The 19520-nt window shown below is 37.5% G+C and overlaps 1 protein-coding gene across 8 annotated transcripts in view; it reads left to right on the forward strand.

Moving 5' to 3' along the window:
- Positions 1 to 19520, forward strand: part of TAOK1 (TAO kinase 1) — a 106430-nt gene that overhangs the window by 11286 nt on the left and 75624 nt on the right. For 6 of the 8 annotated variants that reach the window (XM_036340806.1, XM_036340802.1, XM_036340800.1 and 3 more), the window contains one exon: positions 14419 to 14641. In XM_036340806.1, coding sequence (XP_036196699.1) covers positions 14510 to 14641 — 132 coding nt within the window. In that variant the 5' untranslated portion in view covers positions 14419 to 14509. Of the gene's footprint in view, positions 1 to 476; positions 555 to 1437; positions 1827 to 14418; positions 14642 to 19520 lie in introns of those variants that run through there. The other 2 variants (XM_036340803.1, XM_036340805.1) reach the window with 2 other exon arrangements.

A 19520-nucleotide genomic window follows, 5' to 3' on the forward strand; every position in this document is an offset into this window, starting at 1 on the left:
AATTTCATTCCTTTTTAAAGGCTGAATAATATTCCATTGTTTGTAAATATCATATGTTTATCCATTCATCTTTTGATAGACATTTGAGTTGTTTATACCTTTTGGCTATTGTGAATAATGCTGCTATGGACATTGGTGTATAAGTATCTCTTTGAGCCCTGCATTCAATTCTTTTGAGTATATTCTGAGGGCTACTGCAGTATTCTTAACCTTAGTATTTGCATGATTTATCTTTCTTACTATTAATCTATTTTTGTCTTTTTATTTAAAGTGACTTTCTTGTTGACAGCTTTCTAAAATTGCCTTTTTAAAAAGGGTCTTGCTTTTCTGTTTTGTTTTTTAATACACTCTCTTTGTATTTTATTTGGAGTCTTCTTAGACCACTTACATTTAATGAAAATAACAATATGGTTGGGTTTAAATGTTCCTTTTTGCTATTCATTTTTTTAAAAATATATTTTATTGATTTTTTACAGAGAGGAAGGGAGAGAGATAGAGAGTTAGAAACATCGATGAGAGAGAAACATCCTACTGGAGATGTGCCCACAACCAAGGTACATGCCCTTGACCGGAATTGAACCCGGGACCCTTCAGTCCGCAGGCCGATGCTCTATCCACTGAGCCAAACCAGTTTCGGCGCTATTCATTTTTTATTTGTCCCATCTTTTGTCAGTTCCTGTGTCATTCCCTATCTTTGTTTGGCTTGAGTATATTTATTTATTCAATTTTATCTCCATTGTTGGCTTAATAGGCCATAGTTTTTTATAATAAATCTCTTTAACTTGTCACATTTCACCTTCAAATAATATTATACCACTTCATATATAGTGTAAGATGCTTCCAATGGCATTCTTCTGTTTTCCACTCTAATCCTTTGAACTAGTGTTGTCAAACATTGTCCTTGTATATATGTTAAAAACTCTAGATTACATTGTTGTTATTTTTGCTTTAAACAATTTATTATATTTTTAAAATAATTAAGTTATTTTTAAAGTTTTTAATATTTATAACATTATTTATGATTTCTACTATTCTTCATTCCTTTGTGAATATCCCAGTTTCTATTTAGTAACTTTTTCTTTGGGATTGAGGATATTGCTTTAACATTTCTTGTTATCTACACTCCATTTGACCTTATTATTCAGATTTCACCAATTTTACCTACACTCCTTTGTGTGTGAGCTTGTTAGGTATATTTAGTTCTATGCAGTTTTATCACATGTGTAGATTAGTATGACAACTATCACAGTCAAGATACAGTATAGTTCCATTATAAGGATTACTTGTCTATCCTTTATTGTCACAGCCACCTCTTTTTCTTACCCACCCAACTCTTAGAAACCATGCACTCATCTGTTCTTTTTTTTTTTTTTTTTTTTTTTACAGAGAGTGGGCTACTCCACAGAGCAGCGTTTCTTTCTTGGGATTTACTTTTTCTTTTTTAAAAATATATTTTTATTGATTTCAGAGAGGAAGAGAGAGGGAGAGATAGAAGAAACATCAATGATGAGAGAGAATCATTGATCAGTTGCCTCCTGTGCACCCCTTACTGGGGGGTCGAGCTCACAATGCAGGCATGTTCCCTTGACCGGAATTGAACCTGGGACCCTTCTGTCCACAGGCCAACACTCTATCCACTGAGCCAAACCGGCTAGGCCTACATGGGCTTTTTCTGGGTATTCCAGTTCCCTTTTACATCCCAAAGATGTGCACATTCAGTTAATTTAGATTTTTAGTTCCAGTTCTGTTATTAATTGTAACCTTAGGCAAGCCACTCAACCCTTCAGGCCCTCATCCATGACATGGATGACTTAAAGATATATAAGGTACCTTTGATCTTTAATTATCTGAGTCTGTTTATATATGTCAAACATTGTGCTCTTTTTTTATTTTTGAAGGAAAGAAATCTAAGATCAACTCAATACACCAGATTTTGTTGATAGTAAAATAATTCAATTTATATCTTGTATTTTTACTTCAATATTAAAAGAAAGCTATATTGAGATTTGGAAAACTCACAAGTGCTTATCTTCCATTTGAACAAAAAAATGACAAAAAGTCAGGATTTGTGTTTTGATTCATTCTGTCTCTAAATATTAATGAGTTGTCTATTCAGTTGTGTGATGATTGGAAGGAAAGCCATAAACCATGTATATTGCTAAACTGGGATATCTGTCTTTTCTTTTGATAATAGTAGGGAGGGCAGAAAGCTTAGAAATGTAACTGAAAAGTGGATCTTTATATAGTGGAATTTATAATGGAGAGAGTTGAGAGCAGGTTGTGTCTTAAAGAATCCAAAGTACTTCATATTTTGCTTATTAGTTCTTCATAGCTTTGGACATGATTTGGTATAGGCTAATTTGTGTATTTTAAATTGTTGCCTCTTTCACTTTTAAGCTAGGTCTAGGAAGAATATCATATTGGAAATAATCTTAAGACAGTTGTATTTTATCTCTCAGATTCTCCTATCCAGAAATTATTATTATTTTTTAACATATATTTTATTGATTTTTTCACAGAGAGGAAGGTAGAGGGATAGAGAGTTAGAAACATCGATGAGAGAGAAACATCGATCAGCTGCCTCCTGCACATCTCCTACTGGGGATGTCCCCGCAACCCAGGTACATGCCCTTGACCGGAATCGAACCTGGGACCCTTCAGTCCGCAGGCCGACGCTCTATCCACTGAGCCAAACCGGTTTCGGCAAGAAATTACTGAACAAAACCTGCCAGTAGTCACAGCTTATAACCAACTTTGATTTAATCGTAGATTCAATTAAATAGCTTTGTTACTTGAAAAAAATGTTTTTATTGATTTTAGAGAGAGAGGAAGGGGAAGAGAGAGAGAGCAACAGAAACAGAAACATAGATTGGCTGCTCCTCACGCCCCCTACTGGGGACTGAGCCCACAATCTGGGCATGTGCTCTGACTGGGAATCGGAACAGGTGACCTTTTGGTGCATGGGATAACGCTGAATCAGCTGAACCATACAGCCAGTGCAGCTTTGTTACTTTTAAGGACATAGATGTGTAATATTTGATTGATCATTATGTTAATCATTTTTTAAAATTTACATTCAATAATTGTGTTAGCTTTCATTATTCTACTCCAGTGACTCTCAACCTCTGGCTTACCAGAAAAAGCTGCCTATTAAAATAAATTGCAGATTCCTGTGGCATGCTTTGAGAAATTCATATTTAGGTTTGATGAGGGGCCCAGGAGTATGCATGTTACACACACACACACACACACACACACACAATTAATTGTGCCTCAAAGAAGAGTTGGGTGGGGAAAGTTAAGGTATAGTAGAAATCTGGCCCTGTTACTTACTAGCTGTGTTATAGTGAGCAAATTGCTTAATTTCTCTGAGCCTCAAATATAATTTGAGTTTTCCACTAGAGATGATAACCAGAAATTGAAAAAAGGAGAGGAGTTTGGCATGAAGTGCTTACTGGTTATGTTCTGTGTTCTTAACATTTCATTTAACCGTCCTCAAATCCCCGTGACAGGTATCATTTCCCCTACTTTAGAGATGGGAAAGCTGAGGTCAGAGCGATTAAGTTACTTGCCCAACAAGTTAACTGCCAACAGTTAGCATGTTGGCAGATCCAGTTTGGGGATTTAGATAATCTGATTCCAGAACTTGTGCTCTTAGTTACTGTGTGTTCAAGACTCTGGAAAGAGGAGCATGATGATAAACTTGAGAGGTCTGTGTCTTCAGAGCACAGGAAATTGGAAGGAGATGAAGCTAACAAGATGGGTAGGGTCAGACCATGTAATTCCCTTGAACATTATGTTAAGGATTTTTGTTTCAGCTAAAGTACAGTGTAAAGGCATGGAATACTTAAATAGAGGGGATGACATAATTGGGTTTGCATTTTGAAAGGTCACTCTGGTTGTAGGAGATCAAATGGATTGGAGGGGACGGGGCCAAGAGTGGATGCAGTGGCACCCTTTTGGAGGCTGTTATAGTAAGTAGCCCAAGTAAGATGAAGTGGTAGCCTGGAGAGACTAAGGAAGTGATTATGCAGGTAGAGGAAAGTGGGACAATTTGAGAAAGATTTAGGACAAATCTACAAGAGTTGGTAATGGATTGGGTTATGAATGAAGGAATAGAGGGTATCAAAAATAACTCAGGTTCTGAATTGCTGAAGTGGATACACTTTATTTTATATAAGACACTCAGAAAGATGAGGTTGAATGACTAGATAATGTTATTAGAAGTGCCTTTAAGATATCCAAGATATGTCAAATACATATAATTTTATAGTACCATTGAACTTTCTGTGTGGTAAATAAATGGGCTGTCCATTCTTTTGTCCCTTTTAACAGCTGGTGAGTACTTTTCCAGGGCTTTATTACAGTTGTTATCTCTTGAGTTACTGGTAATAAAAAATAATGTAAATAGAGTTTGACTCTTAGTTATTATAGCTAGTAAAAGAATGTGAGGGGACCCTTTTCCCCCTCCCTACTTGGGAGTACATTCTGTGGGACTCTTTCTCTCTCCCCATATGGAAGTCTGTACTTGTTCTTCAATAAATCTCCATCTTTGCTATACCACTTAAAAAAAAAAAAAAGAATGTGAAAAGATTCTTCAATCTAGAAAGCAAATAAGGAAAAGTATGTTAGGATAGTTCTCCTTTGGAGAATGGCAGAACTGAGAATATATCCTGGGGAAAACACTAGTAAAAAGAGGACAAAAAGGGCTAATCTAAATATAAAATAACAATTTAAAAGTCATTCAACAAACATTTGTTTTGATTGGTTATGTGATACTCTCAGGTTTTGTGAAGGCGCTCCAGAACTTTATAATCTATACTAAATGCCCAGTGCATGAATTCGAGGGTGGGGTCCCTCGGCCTGGCTGGCGAGTGGGGCCGATCAAAGGGGGTGGTGGTGCGCCCGGACCATGGGAGGTTGGCTGGAAGCAGGCAGTTGGCTGTGGGAGCGCACTGACCACCAGGGGGTAACTTCTGCATTGAGTGTCTACCCCTTGGTGGTTAGTGTGCATCATAGCAACTGGTTGACCGCTTGTTCGGTCGCTTAGGCTTTTATATACATAGACTAGAGGCCCAGTGCACAAAATTCATGCACTCAGACAGGGGGGTCCCCTCAGCCCAGTCTATGCTGTCTCACAGTCCGGGAGCCCCGCGATCAATCGCCTGCAGACGGAGGCCCCGCCCACCTGCTGCAGCGCCACAGGCCGGATAGCCCCCCTATCAATCACCCTGCAGAGGGTGGCCTGGGCCTCCTCCCTCTGTGGGGTGATCATGGGGTGATGGCGGGGCCCCCCGACCAATCGCATCACACCCGCCTTGGCTGGCCTGGCGCCAGTGCGTGTCATAGCATGGCTGTCTGGACATCTGGACGGTCATTCTGCTGTTCGGCCATTTGGTCAATTTGCATATTACACTTCTATTATTATAGATAGCCTGGGGGCGTAAGGCATGTAAACAACTACAATGTATAGAAAAATAAATATTAAAATAGAGCCCGGCCAGCATGGCTCAGTGGTTGAGCATCGACCTATGAACTAGAAAGTCACAGTTTGGATCCTGGTCAGGGCACATGCCCTGGTTGCCAGCTCTATCCCCAGTGTGGGACTTGCAGTAGGCAGCTGAGCAGTGATTCTTGCTTATCATTGATATTTCTATCTTTCTCTCTCTCTCCTTCTCTGAAGTCAATAAAAATATATTGGGGGGAAAAAAGGAATTTCCTACCCTAATTTGTACTTAATAAATATTAATGGAAAAATCAGAAAAACAATATGAAAGATGAATTGGAGAGAATTAAACTAGAAACAGTCCAGATAGGAGGTTAACGCATTAGTTTAGGTAAGATATAATTAAAGCCTGAACTATGGATAGAGGAAGAGATTCTAGTGTGTTGGATTTACCATTTTATTAGATTGATGATAGAAGAGAAAAAGAGGAAGGGAAAAAATACAAAAATCATATCTAGTTTTCTTCTCAGAGACATAAAGAATAGTGGTGCCATTATCTAGGGTGGGAAATGCAGGATGGATTTGCTGAATAGAATTGATAGGTCATATGGTAATTCTATGTTTAGCTTTTTGAGGAACTGCCAAACTGTTTTCCACAAAGGCTATACCATTTTACATCTCCACCAGTAATGCACAAGCGTTCCAATTTCTTCACATCCTTGCCAACACCTGTTATTTGACTCTTTGATTATAGTCATTCTAGTGGGTGCGAAGTAATATCTCATTATTGTTTTGATTTACATTTCCTTAATGAATAATGATGTTGAGAATTTTTTCATGTCCTTATTGACCATTTGTATATTTTCTTTGGAGAAATGGCTAGTCAAATCCCTTGCCCATTTAAATTTTTAAAACATTTTATTTATTTGTCAATTACCTTTGCCCTTTTAATTGGGTTAACCCAATTAATAATTGATTATATATTCTAGATACTAGACCCTTATGAAATATATGATTTGCAAATATTTGCTTCCACCTTCTTGATGAAAATATGAATGGAAAAATTAGAGAAAAAATGTTTAATTTTAATAAGTCCAATTTATCTTTTTTTAAAAAATTTTATGTGCTTTTGATGTCATATCTTAAAAACTGTTTCTAATCCAGGGTCATGCAGATTTTTCACCTGTGTTTTCTTCCAAGAGTTTTTAAGTCCATTTTGACTTATATTTTACTAGAGGCCCAGTGCACAAAAATTTGTGCACTCAGGGTGGTCCCTCAGCCCGGCCTGTGCCCTCTTGCAGTCTGGGACCCCTCGGGGGATGTCCACCTGCTGGCTTAGGCCCGCTCCCCGGGGGAACGGGCCAAAGCTGGCAGTCAGACATCCTTCTGGCAGCCCAGGAGCCCTCGAGGGATGTCCACTTGCCAGTGGGGAGCAGGCCTAAGCTGCAGTCAGACATCCTTAGCTCTCCTGTGGAGGAGGGAGAGGCTTCCGCCACCACTACTGTGCTGGCAGCTGGCAGCCTGGCTTGTGGCTGAGCAGAGCTCCCCCTGTGGGAGTGCACTGACAACCAGGGGGCAGCTCCTGCATTGAGCGTCTGCCCCCTGGTGGTCAGTGTGTGTCATAGTGACCAGTCATTCCCAGTCATTCTGCTGTTAGGGTCAATTTGCATATTACCCTTTTATTATATAGGATATGTGGTGTGAAGTAGAGGTTCAAATTCATTCTTTTGAATGTAGATATCCAGTTGCTTCACCAACATTTGTTGAAAGTGTTGCTGCATTTATCAGTAGTTTACTTCTTTTTATTGCTGCGAATAGTATTGCATTATGTGAATATACCACAATTTTATTATACATGTATTTGTTGGTAGACATTTGTATTTGCAGTTTGGAGTTATCTGTACTAATAAAAACCCTGGGTGTAACATCACGGCCAGAAGTCTGACCAAGCGGAAGGAAGTCAGCACTGCAGGGGTTGTCTTGGAAACGGTTGCACCCTCCCCCAGCTGTTTCCCGGAGCTGTTCCTGTAAGGGTGGGGTTTGAGGCAGGAACCCACCCTTGGAGCATGGAGGCATATCTTTATAAAGTGTGCTGCGCCAGCACGGCCAAGGGTGAACCTGAGTGGGGGTGGCTGAAAGGCTTAGAAAAGACAGACAAGAGAATGAAATCTGGGTCTCGGTGGGACACTGCTTCTCTGAGAGACAGTGACCACGCCCACCGCCATGTCTTTATTTTATAGCAGATGCCATGAGGCAAAGTAAGGGTGTGACCAAGATGTTTACAACATTCTCCTGGGTTTCAATCCTACTCAACTACATGCACCTGAACTCTACCAAGCCTACATCACTCAGGCACGTGGGGCCACATGTTTGGACCATAGGTTCAAGCTTACAACTATAGCTGTTGGCTATATTTGTGCTGGGAGGGCCCTGCCCTCCAAGCTGGGACTTGCACGTGGCAATGAGAGGACTGTGCCCTCTCATCAGTCCAAGGCTTGAACCTGTCCAAAACACTGTAGCTGCTCCCCACAATAAAGTTTTAATACATTATATTAGAGGTGGTGGTGGTGGTACTATTTTAATCACAGGAATTGCTGCAAATTTACTTCTCGGTGGAAGAACCTTTCATTCCCAATATAAATGACCAATTCCATTAAATGAAACTTCAATTTCTAGACTCGATATAAACAGTGAAGTTGCTAAAACTATTAAAAAGGCCCAACTTCTCATTATTGATGAATGCATCATGGCATCCAGTCATGCTATAAATGCCATAGACAGATTACTAAGAGAAATTATGAGTCTGAATGTTGTATTTGGTGGGAAAGTCCTCCTTCTTGGAGGGGATTTTCGACAATGTCTCAGTATTGTGCCGCATGCTATAGGATCGGCCATAGTACAAACAAGTTTAAAGTACTGTAGTGTTTTGGGATGTTTCAATAAATTGTCTCTTAAAACAAATATGAAATCAGAGGATTCTGCTTATAGTGAATAGTTAGTAAAACTTGGAGATGGCAAACTTGATAGCAGTTTTCATTTAGGAATGGATATTATTGAAATCCCCTGTGAAATGATTTGTAATGGATCTATTATTGAAGCTACCTTTGGAAATATTATATCTATAGATAATATTAAAAATATATCTAAACATGAAATTCTTTGTTCAAAAAAATGAGCACGTTCAAAAATTAAATGAAATTTTGGATATACTCGATGGAGATTTTCACACATATTTGAGTGATGATTCCATTGATTCAACAGATGATGCTGAAAAGGAAAATTTTGCCATCAAATTTCTTAATAGTATTACTCCTTCGGGAATGCTGTGTCATAAATTAAAATTGAAAGTGGTGCAGTCATCATGCTATTGAGAAATCTTAATAATAAATGGGGCCTTTATAGTGGTACCAGATTTAACATTAACGAAGCTGAAGTATTAACAGGATCTGCAGAGGGAGAGGTTGTTCTGATTCCAAGAATTAATTTGTCCCTGTCTGACACCAGCCTCCCATTTAAATTAATTTGATGACAGTTTCTGGTGATGCCAGCATTTGCAATGATTATTAATAAATCACAAGGACAAACTCTAGAGCAGAGTAGGAATATTCCTACCTGAACCTGTTTTCGCACATGGTCAGTTATATGTTGCTTTCTCTTGAGTTTGAAGAGCATGTGACATTACAGTTAAAGTTCTAAATACTTCATCACAAGGGAAGTTAGTCAAGCACTATGAAAGTGTTTTCACTCTTAATGTGTACAGGGAGATATTAGAATAAGTTTAATCACTTTATCAGTCATTGTTTGCATCACTGTTGTTTTTATATCATGTTTTTGTAGTTTTTATATCATGCCTCTGTTGTTGTTATATCCTTTTGTTACTATTTATTAATAAATTCACATATTATTTTCATATACATTTTAATAATTTCCTTTCATCTCTCACACTTCTATTATAGATAAAGAGCAAATAGCAATATTAAAATATCTCCGCTAATTAATTCCCTTTTTTATGTGCACGAATTTCGTGCACCGGGCTACTAGTTATGAATAAAGATGCTGTGTACAAATATTTTTGTGTGCCTGGTGCTTTCATTTCTTTTGAGTAAATGATAACTATTTAAGAAATTGTTCTATCATGTGTAAATGTTAATTTAACCTAATAAACTTCTTTTAAACTGTTTTCCAAAATGGTTATACCATTTTACACTCCCATCAGCAATGTAATGAGTTCCCATTCCTCATGTTCATTTATCAAATTATAAAAATATCATGGAAAATAATACAAGAACAAATAGTAATATAAGAATAAACTATGTATTTTGCATATTCACACCTATAAATCTACTTTTGCCCCACCCTATATTTTGTATAAGTAACTCTGATATGGATTTCTTAAAATGGGATTTTTGTGTGAAATGGTAAGTGCATATTGAATTTGCTAGATTTTTCTGGACTTTTCTCCATAGAGTGTGTACTGTTTTTATATTACCACTACTAATGCATGAGAGAGCATATCTCTCTTCCATCCCACCATCAGCATGTGGTGAATTTTTGCCATTTTGATAGGTACAAAATGAAATCTTAATATAGTTTATTTTGTATTTCTCTTACTTTGAGTGCTTTTTTTTCTTTGAACTACCCATATCTCTGCCAGGTTATAGAAACTATATATTAAAGATATCAGGTTATGCCGAAACCGGTTTGGCTCAGTGGATAGAGCGTCGGCTTGCGGACTGAAAGGTCCCAGGTTCGATTCCGGTCAAGGGCATGTACCTGGGTTGTGGGCACATCCCCAGTGGGAGATGTGCAGGAGGCAGCTGATCGATGTTTCTCTCTCATCGATGTTTCTAACTCTCTATCTCTCTCCCTTCCTCTCTGTAAAAAATCAATAAAATATATTTAAAAAAAAAAAAGATATCAGGTTATTGTCTTTTTGTTTTTTCAAACATACTATGGGTACATCTTGAGTTGTGCATGTATTTAATAGTCTGTGTATTTTGTTCCATTTTGCTGATGGGCTCACTGCATCAGGATTAGATAAATTTTTAAGAACTGATACATATTAGGTTATTAACCCTTTATAAATGTAAGTTTCAAACAGTTTTCCCAAATTCATTTGTCTTTTTATTTAGACTCGCAGTGGTTCTCAACCTTCTGGCCCTTTAAATACAGTTCCTCATGTTGTGACCCAACCATAAAATTATTTTCATTGCTACTTCATAACTATAATGTTGCTACTGTTATAAATCGTCATGTAAATATCTGATATGCAGGATGGTCTTAGGCAACCCCTGTGAAAGAGTCGTTCAACCGCCAAAGGGGTTGCGACCCACAGGTTGAGAACCGCTGGTTTAGAGTATCTTTTTCCATGATTCCTCAAGTTTTCTTTTTTTTTATCATTAAATATATCACTTTTTCCCTATTGTTTGGGATTTGGATCATAGGCATGTTTCCTCCCTAATCACAGAGGAACTTGATCATATTTCCTTCTAGTACTTGTATAATTTCATTTTCTTAATATATCTTTATTGATTTTAGAGAGAGGAAGGGAGAGGTGTAGAGAGATAGAAACATCTATGAGAGAGAAATATTGATCAGCTGCCTGCTGCACATGCCCTATCGGGGATTGAGCCCGCAACCCAGGCATGTGCCCTGACTGGGAATTGAATTGGTGACTTCTTGGTTCATGGCTCAGTGCTCAACCACTGAGCCACATCAGCCATGCTAGTTTCATTTTTTATATTTGTATTTTTGACCCATATGTAATGCTGATGTTCAGTTTGAGGAACAGGTGTTATTTTATATATATTTTTTTCCCTAAATAGCTATTGGTGTCTCCCAGCAACTCTTAATTATGTGAAATCTAATTTTTTATCATGGATTTGAGATGCAGCTTTAATCCATTTAGCAGTAATAGTTATGTAATTGGTTCAGTGACTTCACTAAACATGAGACAGCTACTTAAAAGTTACATAGGGGGCATGGGGCTATACTTTTTATAACTATAAAATGATAAAATTTTACACATTTCTTTTCCTTTAATTATATGATAAATTCCAAGGTACACATACGTGGATTTTTTTTAACTTTCAGATTATTGATTTATTTGTCCTATTTTTATTATTGTACTGACAATGGTAACTTTGTGTTATCTTTTGGTATTTGGTAGAGCAAATGTTCTAATTTCCTCACTATTTCTTGTTTCTCTGATGTTTTGGATGGTGCTATCCTTATAAATTTACTCAGTCAACTATTAACTTTAATATTTTGCACATTATAGTCTTACTAGAGGCCCGGTGCATGAAATTCGTGCACGGGTAGGGTCCCTAGGCCTGGCTGGCGATCAGGGCTGATCTGTGGGGAGACCAGTGGAGTGCTCGGGGGCCCCCCACTGGCACCCAACTTGGCCAGCTTGGCATCACTCGCTCACTGGCCCCGCCCCCCACTGCTGCTGCAGGTTGCCTCCCTCTGTGAGGCGACCGGTGGGGCGATTGGGTGGCTCCGCACTGGCACATGCCTTGGCTGGCCTGAGGCCTGCAAGCTGGGGGCAGCTCCTGCATTGAGCGTCTGCCCCCTGGTGGTCAGTCCTGACTGGTCGTTATGCCAGTCATTCAGCAGTTTGGTCAATTTGCATATTAGGCTTTTATTATATAGGATGATGTTTGTCTAGTAAATAATTGTGGAAGTTGGATCATTGTTAGTGGTGATAAAGAGAGAATAATTAAGTATTTCTTTGTAGTTCAACAAATATTTATGTAATATTAACTGTAGAAGGCAGGATGTAGGACAGAGAGGCAATACGAAAATGAATGAGACACATTGTGCCCACCTGTCTAAGGGAGAGAGTGAAATAATTGCAATATAATATAGTAAATACTGCAGGATTTTTTGAAGCATGAAGGGAGAGTTACCAGCTCTTCCTAATAGAGTTAAGGTTTTATGTTATATCTAAACCTTGAAAGATTTTCAGTGGGAATTTCTTAAGCAGGTAAGAAAGGATATGGAACTTGAAAATTTTAATGTAAAATAAGGGTACAAAGTTATTAAATAAGGTCTTGAGTAACATTGAAGATTTTTTGTATAGGTAGATTATTAATTCCACTTTATATGGAATTTAGTCCAATCTCATTTTAGGAATGAGAAGTTAAGTGACTTTCCTGTGGTCATGTTAAATGAAAGAACTGTAATTAAAGCACTTCGTTCCCTGCAAATTCCAGAGCAGGGAAGTTGGTAAAAGTATATGGTGCAGCCTTGAAAGTATGTTAGAAATGGAATACAAATAACAATTAACAAATACTGTTTTTATTGCAGTGCAGTGTTAATTTAGGGAGGTACAAAAGACATGTAAATGTCTATTTAGTTATGAAAGTTTTCTAGCAAGAAGTTAAATTGGTTCAGTGACTTCCTAAAAGTGAGACAGCTGCTTAAAAGTTATATAGGGGGGCCCGGCCAGCATGGCTCAGTGGTTGGGCCAGCATGGCTCAGTGGTTGAGCATCGACCTAAGAACCAGGAACTCACAGTTCGATTCCCAGTCAGGGCACATGCACGGGTTGCAGACTTGATTCCCAGTGCCCTGGGGTGTGCAGGAGGGAGCCGATCAATGATTCTCTTTCACCGATGTTTCTATCTCTCCCTCTCCCTCTCTGAATTCAATAAAAATACATTATGAAAAAAAGTTATATAGGGGACATGGGGAGAATTGGCTAGAACTTAATTTTCCTTAGAAGTCTTGTGAAATCAATTTTGGAGTTTTTTTCTTCAAATTGGTGAATTTAAGCAAGTTAAAATAGCTAATACAGTGGTTCTCAAGCTTGGCTGCACATTAGAATCACCTGGGAATCTTTAAAATCCTGATTTCTGGGCCTCATCCTCCGGAAATTCTATTTCTTTGTTACTAATGTTGTGGCCCCACCCCATAACAAAGAAACAGAATTTCCGGAGGATGAAGCCCAGAAATCAGGATTTTAAAAAGATTCCCAGGTGATTCTAATGTGCAGCCAAGGTTGAGAACCACTGAGCTAACATTTAATGTAGCGCTTACTGTATCAGAATATTAATCTGTGCTTATATTTAATAACTCATTTAAACCTCACAACTACTGTATAAGTCATTCACTTTACAGATTAGGAAAATGAGGCTACCCAAGTCACAGTTTATAAATAGTGTTGTCAGGATTCATATCCTGGTAATATCATTCCAGAACCCAGCCTTTTAATTATGAGAGTCATTTTTAAAATTGGATAATATGATACAAAGGAACTGGTAGCAGAACTACCAGGGAATTTACTATAGTGTTTACTTATCTTACGAATCAGATACGTTAAAGGCCATATTTTGTATAAATCAGTTTTAGGGGGAACCAGTGTCTGTGTTAAATTTATTACTTTCTCCCATTGCATTTTTACTTTGGAATGTCTATATTAGAGTTGATTGAAAACTGGCATATAGTATCTGAAAGGAAAAGAAAGATAGCTTACTGAATTAAATATTTTGTGTATTTTCTTAAATTTGAAGATCAGTAATAGACGGGATTCTTCTGTTTTTAGAAACGTACTATAGGTACATCTTGAGTTGTGCATGTTTTTAATAGTCTGTGTATTAAATTAATATTTATCTAATCCTCATTACATCAGGATTAGATAAATATTTAAGTATTGATACAGAAAATCTTTCAAGATAAAAATATTTAACTTTATTTTTTAAAAATATTTAACTTTAGAAGTGTAAGTATAGTATATACTTATATGCTAGATATAGTAGGAATTTTTTTTTTTTTTAAGCATCACAGGTGATTCAGATAATGAACCAGGTTTAGGAACTACTGTATTAGTAGGCCGTACTTCCTTCTTAGTGAATTTCCAGACCTGAGATGATTTTATATGGGCTGTTAGAAAATAATTTTACACTAATTATTATTAGCAGCTTTTGCTTTCCCTGACTTTTTTCTTCTTCTCTCATTTCTCTACAATAGGTTATGCCAAAGTGGCTTCATTCATACAGATGAACCAAGGATTGGGATAGCAAGTACAAAATTAGAATCAAACAGCTGATTGCCCAGCAGGATGCCATCAACTAACAGAGCAGGCAGCCTGAAGGACCCTGAAATTGCAGAGCTCTTCTTCAAAGAAGATCCAGAGAAGCTCTTCACAGACCTCAGAGAAATTGGCCATGGAAGCTTTGGAGCAGTGTATTTTGTAAGTGTTAAAGGCTTACTGTCAGTGACCAGTAAGCCTTTATATTTACTTAATATCCAGTTCTGTCAGAGTAAAAAACAATAATACAAAGAGATATAGGCCAGAGTACATTTTATGGTCACTTGAATAGATGTGTGTGTATAATATGAGAATAGTTTTATTTATTGAGCTTCTTGGATTATTGAGAAATTCGAAAGAATATTATTTTGCTTTACCTTACATGTTTAGAATTTTTTTGAAATATATTTTTACTAGAGGTCTGGTGTATGAAATTTGTGCACTTGGGGAGGTGGGTGTCCCTCAGCCCAGCCTGTGCCCTCTCCAATCTGGGACCCCTTGGGGGATGTTCGACAGGGGTCATCCCTCTTACAATCCAGGACTGCTAGCTCCCAACTGCTCGCCTGCCTGCCTGTCTGACTGCCCCTAACTGCTTCTGCCTGCCAGCCTGATCACCCCCTAACCACTCCCCTGCCAGCCTGATCAACACCTAACTGCTCCCCTACCGGCCCGATCACACCCAGCTGCTCTTGCCTGCCAGCCTGATTGCCCACACTGCCCTCCCCTGCTGGCCTGATCGCCCCCAACTGCCCTCGCCTGCTGGTCCGATAGCCCCCAACTGCCCTCGCCTGCTGGTCCGATAGCCCCCAACTGCCCTCCCCTACCAACCTGGTTGCCCCTAACTGCCCTCCCCTGTAGGCCTGGGCCCTCCCAACTGCCCTCCCCTGCAGGCCCGGTTGCTCCCAACTGCCCTCTTCTTCTGACCCGGTTGCCCCTAACTGCCCTCCCCTGTTGGTCTGATCACCCACAACTGCCCTCCCCTGCTGGCCATCTTGTGGCCATCTTGGACCACATGGGGGTGGCCATCTTGTGTGAGGGCGTGATAGTCAATTTGCATATTACCTCTTTATTATATAGGATTGGTTTTAGAGAGAAAGGGAGACGAAGAGAGAGATAGAAACATCAATGATGAGAGAGAGAATTATTGATCAGCTGCCTCCTGCACACCCCCTGCTGGGGATCGAGCCTGCAACCCAGGCGTGCACCTTAACCAGGAAATGAACCTTGATATCCTGGTTCATAGGTTGACACTCAACCACTAAGCCACATAGGTTGAGCACATATTTAGAATTTTTAGCTCATTGTTCTATCACTTGTATTGCTATAGAATTAAACATTGCAGAACACTTGACTTCTGTAAAGTCCCAAACAGAGTCAATTTTAGTGTTGTGGAAATGAAGGATTATTATTTGGCAGAAGAGTATGAACCAGTATCTTTTTCCTAGTGTGTATGTGTGTACTTTATGCTAAAAAGAAATCAAATAACCATTTTTAAGTATATAGTTTGTGGCATTCATTATACTCACAATGTTGTACAACCATTACCACTATTGATTTTCAAATTTTTTCATCACCTCAAACAGAAACTCTGTATCTATTAGCAATACAAATTTCTCCTTCCACCCAGCCCCTGGTAACCTCTAATCTACTTTTTCTCTATAATTTGCCTATTTTAATATTTGATATAAATAGAATCATATGATACTTGTTACTTTCATGTGTAGCTTATATCACTTACAGTGGTTAGCATCTCTTCACAGGTCATCCATGTTGTAACATCTATTAGTAGTTCATTCCTTTCTATAGCTGAATAATATTCCATTGTGTGTATATACTATGGTTTGTTTATCTGTTCATCTATTGGTGGACACTAGATTGTGTCCACCTTCTGGCTATTGTGAATAAATGCTACAGTGAACTTTGGCATACAATTATTTCATTTCCTGTTTTTAAATTTTGCTGTGTTCCTAAGAGTGAAAATATCAGATCACATGTAATACTATGTTTAAGTTTTTGAGGGAATGCCAAACTACATCATAGTGTCTGCACTGTTTCCATTACCACCAGCAGGTAGCAGAGTTCCAATTTTGAGCTCGGAGTGTCAGCATTTTGAAAAACCCTAACTTAACTCTGGTGCCATGTCACATATAGACATTTTTTGATATTTGCAACCATAGTAAAACAAAGACTTATATTTTTGATATTTATTTTATATATTTAAATGCCATTTAACAAAGAAAAATCAACCAAAAAAATGAGTTCACATGTCACCTCTGACACACATGTCATAGGTTCGCGATCACTGCTCTATACCCTCACAAATGCCTATTTTATTTTATTTTGATTGTAGCCTTCCTAGTAAGTGTGAAGAGGTATCTTGTGGTTTTGATTTGCATTTCCCTAATGACTAATAATGTTGAGCATGTTTTCATGTGCTTATTGGCCATTTATATATCTTAGGAGAAATGTCTATTTAAGTCCTTTTCCCATTTTTTTAAAGTTAGGGTTTTGTCTTTGTTGTCGATGCCTCAGGGTTCTTTATGTATTCTTTTTTCTTTATTTTTTTTATAACAATATATATATATATATTTTTTTTATTCCTTAAAAAATATACTTTATTGATTTTTTACAGAGAGGAAGGGAGTGGGATAGAGAGTTAGTAGAAACATTGATGAGAGAGAAACATCGATCAGCTGCCTCCTGCACATCTCCTACTGGGGATGTGCCCGCGACCCAGGTACATGTCCTTGACCGGAATCGAACCTGGGACCCTTGAGTCCACAGGCCAACGCTCTATCCACTGAGCCAAACCAGTTAGGGCTCTTTATGTATTCTTAATATTAAATTTTTATCAGATACAGACTTTGCAGATATTTTCTCCCATTTCCTAGTTTTTCTCACGTTCTTGAAAATGTTTTTGATGTGCAAAAGTTTTAAATTTAGATGAAGACCAATTTATCTGTTTTTTTCTTTTGTTGTTTGTATTTTTGGTGTCATATCTTAGAATTCATTGCCAAATCCAGATTATGAAGATTTACCCCTGTGTTTCCTTCTAAGAGTTTTATGTTCTTAGCTCTTACATCCATTTTGAGTTAATTTTTGTACGTGTTGTGAGGTGGAGGTCTGGCTTTATTTTTTTGCATGTGAAAATCCAGTTATCCTAGTGCAGTGATGGCGAACCTATGACACGTGTGTCAGGTGACACGCGAACTCATTTTTTTGGTCGATTTTTCTTTGTTAAGTGGCATTTAAATATATAAAATAAATATCAAAAATATAAGTCTTTGTTTTACTATGGTTGCAAATATCAAAAAATGTCTATATGTGACACGGCACCAGAGTTAAGTTAGGGTTTTTCAAAATGCTGACACGCCGAGCTCAAAAGGTTCGTCATCACTGTCCTAGTGCCATCTGTTGAAGAGATTATTTTTCCCTCATTGCATTTTCTTGACTTCCTTGTCAAATCAATTAGCCATATTGTATAGGTTTATTTCTGAACTCTCAGTTCTATTCTCTTTGTCTGTGTATTCATCTTTGTGCTAATATATCACCATTTTGATTAATACGGCTTCGTAGTAAGTTTGCAGTCAGGAATAACTTTGTTCTTTTTAAGTATAATTTTGGCTATTTTTTGGCCCCTTGTAATTCCATATGAATTTCAGGATTGGCTTTTCCATTTCTGTTAAAAAATATGTTGGAATTTTGATAGGGATTGCTTAAATGTATAGATCATGTTTGTAGTATCGGCATCTGAATCAGTGTTAAATATTTCTTTTTCTTTTTTTTTTTAAAACAAATTCACATTTTATTTACGTCGAAATAAACTGTACAAAATTGACTTTCTTCACCAAAAATAACAGCAATATTTTCTGTATTATTCCTAGATAAGCTACAAAACACATTTTTGTGGATTGTCTAGGACTAGGTTTTGCTTATAAATCAAGACGAGGCAGTAGATGTAATCATGAAAAAAGACAGAATAAAACAGACCAATCTGTTGTCAGTATCCATGGCCTCTGATCCTGGCTTGACCATGAAACAGAAGTGTTCAACATATACTTGCTAAAAAGCTTATGAAGATATAGGCTCAACAAAGGAATATAACAGCCACACCCAGATGTGGAAGGCAGGTTCTTCCTTCAATGTTTAACAGTAACTTGTTTAAGATTATCGAGTAAAGACAAAATTTACACTGAAATCCTTGTTTGGCAAGCTCACGTTTCTTTCACTCTCTGGTAATTTAACTGTTCATTACAGATTTTTAATAGTAAATTTAAAACTCCTGCTATTCAAAGGTTAGTCGTGAGCTTCACGCTTTCGTCCATTTTCATAGCGTTCATTCTCAACCTTCATCACAGGAAGAATACATAGGACCTTCAGCAGTGCATAAACATTAGGAAAAAACTTGATGTCTGGCAGGTGGAGGGCTTCATAAATGGTGGTTGGAAGCTCTATATCTTTTCCTCTGTGTTTCCACTTGTGAATCAGTGTTAAATTTTTTAATCCATGAACACAGAATGTCTTTCTAAACATTCATTTAGAGATTCTTTAATTTTGTTCAGCAATGTTCAATGTATAGGTGTTAAACTTCATTGCTTAAATGTATTCATCAGTCTATTATTCTTTTAGATACTGTTGTAATTGGAATTACTTGCTTAATTGCCATTTAGATTGTTCATTGTTGCTGTATAGAAATACAGCTGATTTATGTGTATTGATCTTTTTTATTACTTATTTTTCAATTACAGTTGGCATACAATATTATATTAGTTTCAGGTGTACAACATAGTGATCAGACATTTATATCCCTTACAAAGTGATCAATCCATAAGTCTAGTACCCATCAGATACCATAGTTATTAAAATAATAACTATATATTAATTAAATTAATAAGTAATTAACACATTATTAATTATGTTGTACTTTACAACTCTATGACTATTTTTATAATTGGAAATTTGTAAATTTTAATCCCTTTCACCTTTTCACCCATCCCTCCACCTTCATCCCTCGTCTGGCAACTGTCAGTTTGTTCTCTGT

The sequence above is a fragment of the Myotis myotis genome, unplaced genomic scaffold (assembly GCF_014108235.1).
Source record: "Myotis myotis isolate mMyoMyo1 unplaced genomic scaffold, mMyoMyo1.p scaffold_m19_p_17, whole genome shotgun sequence".
NCBI classification, from domain to species: Eukaryota; Metazoa; Chordata; class Mammalia; order Chiroptera; family Vespertilionidae; genus Myotis; species Myotis myotis.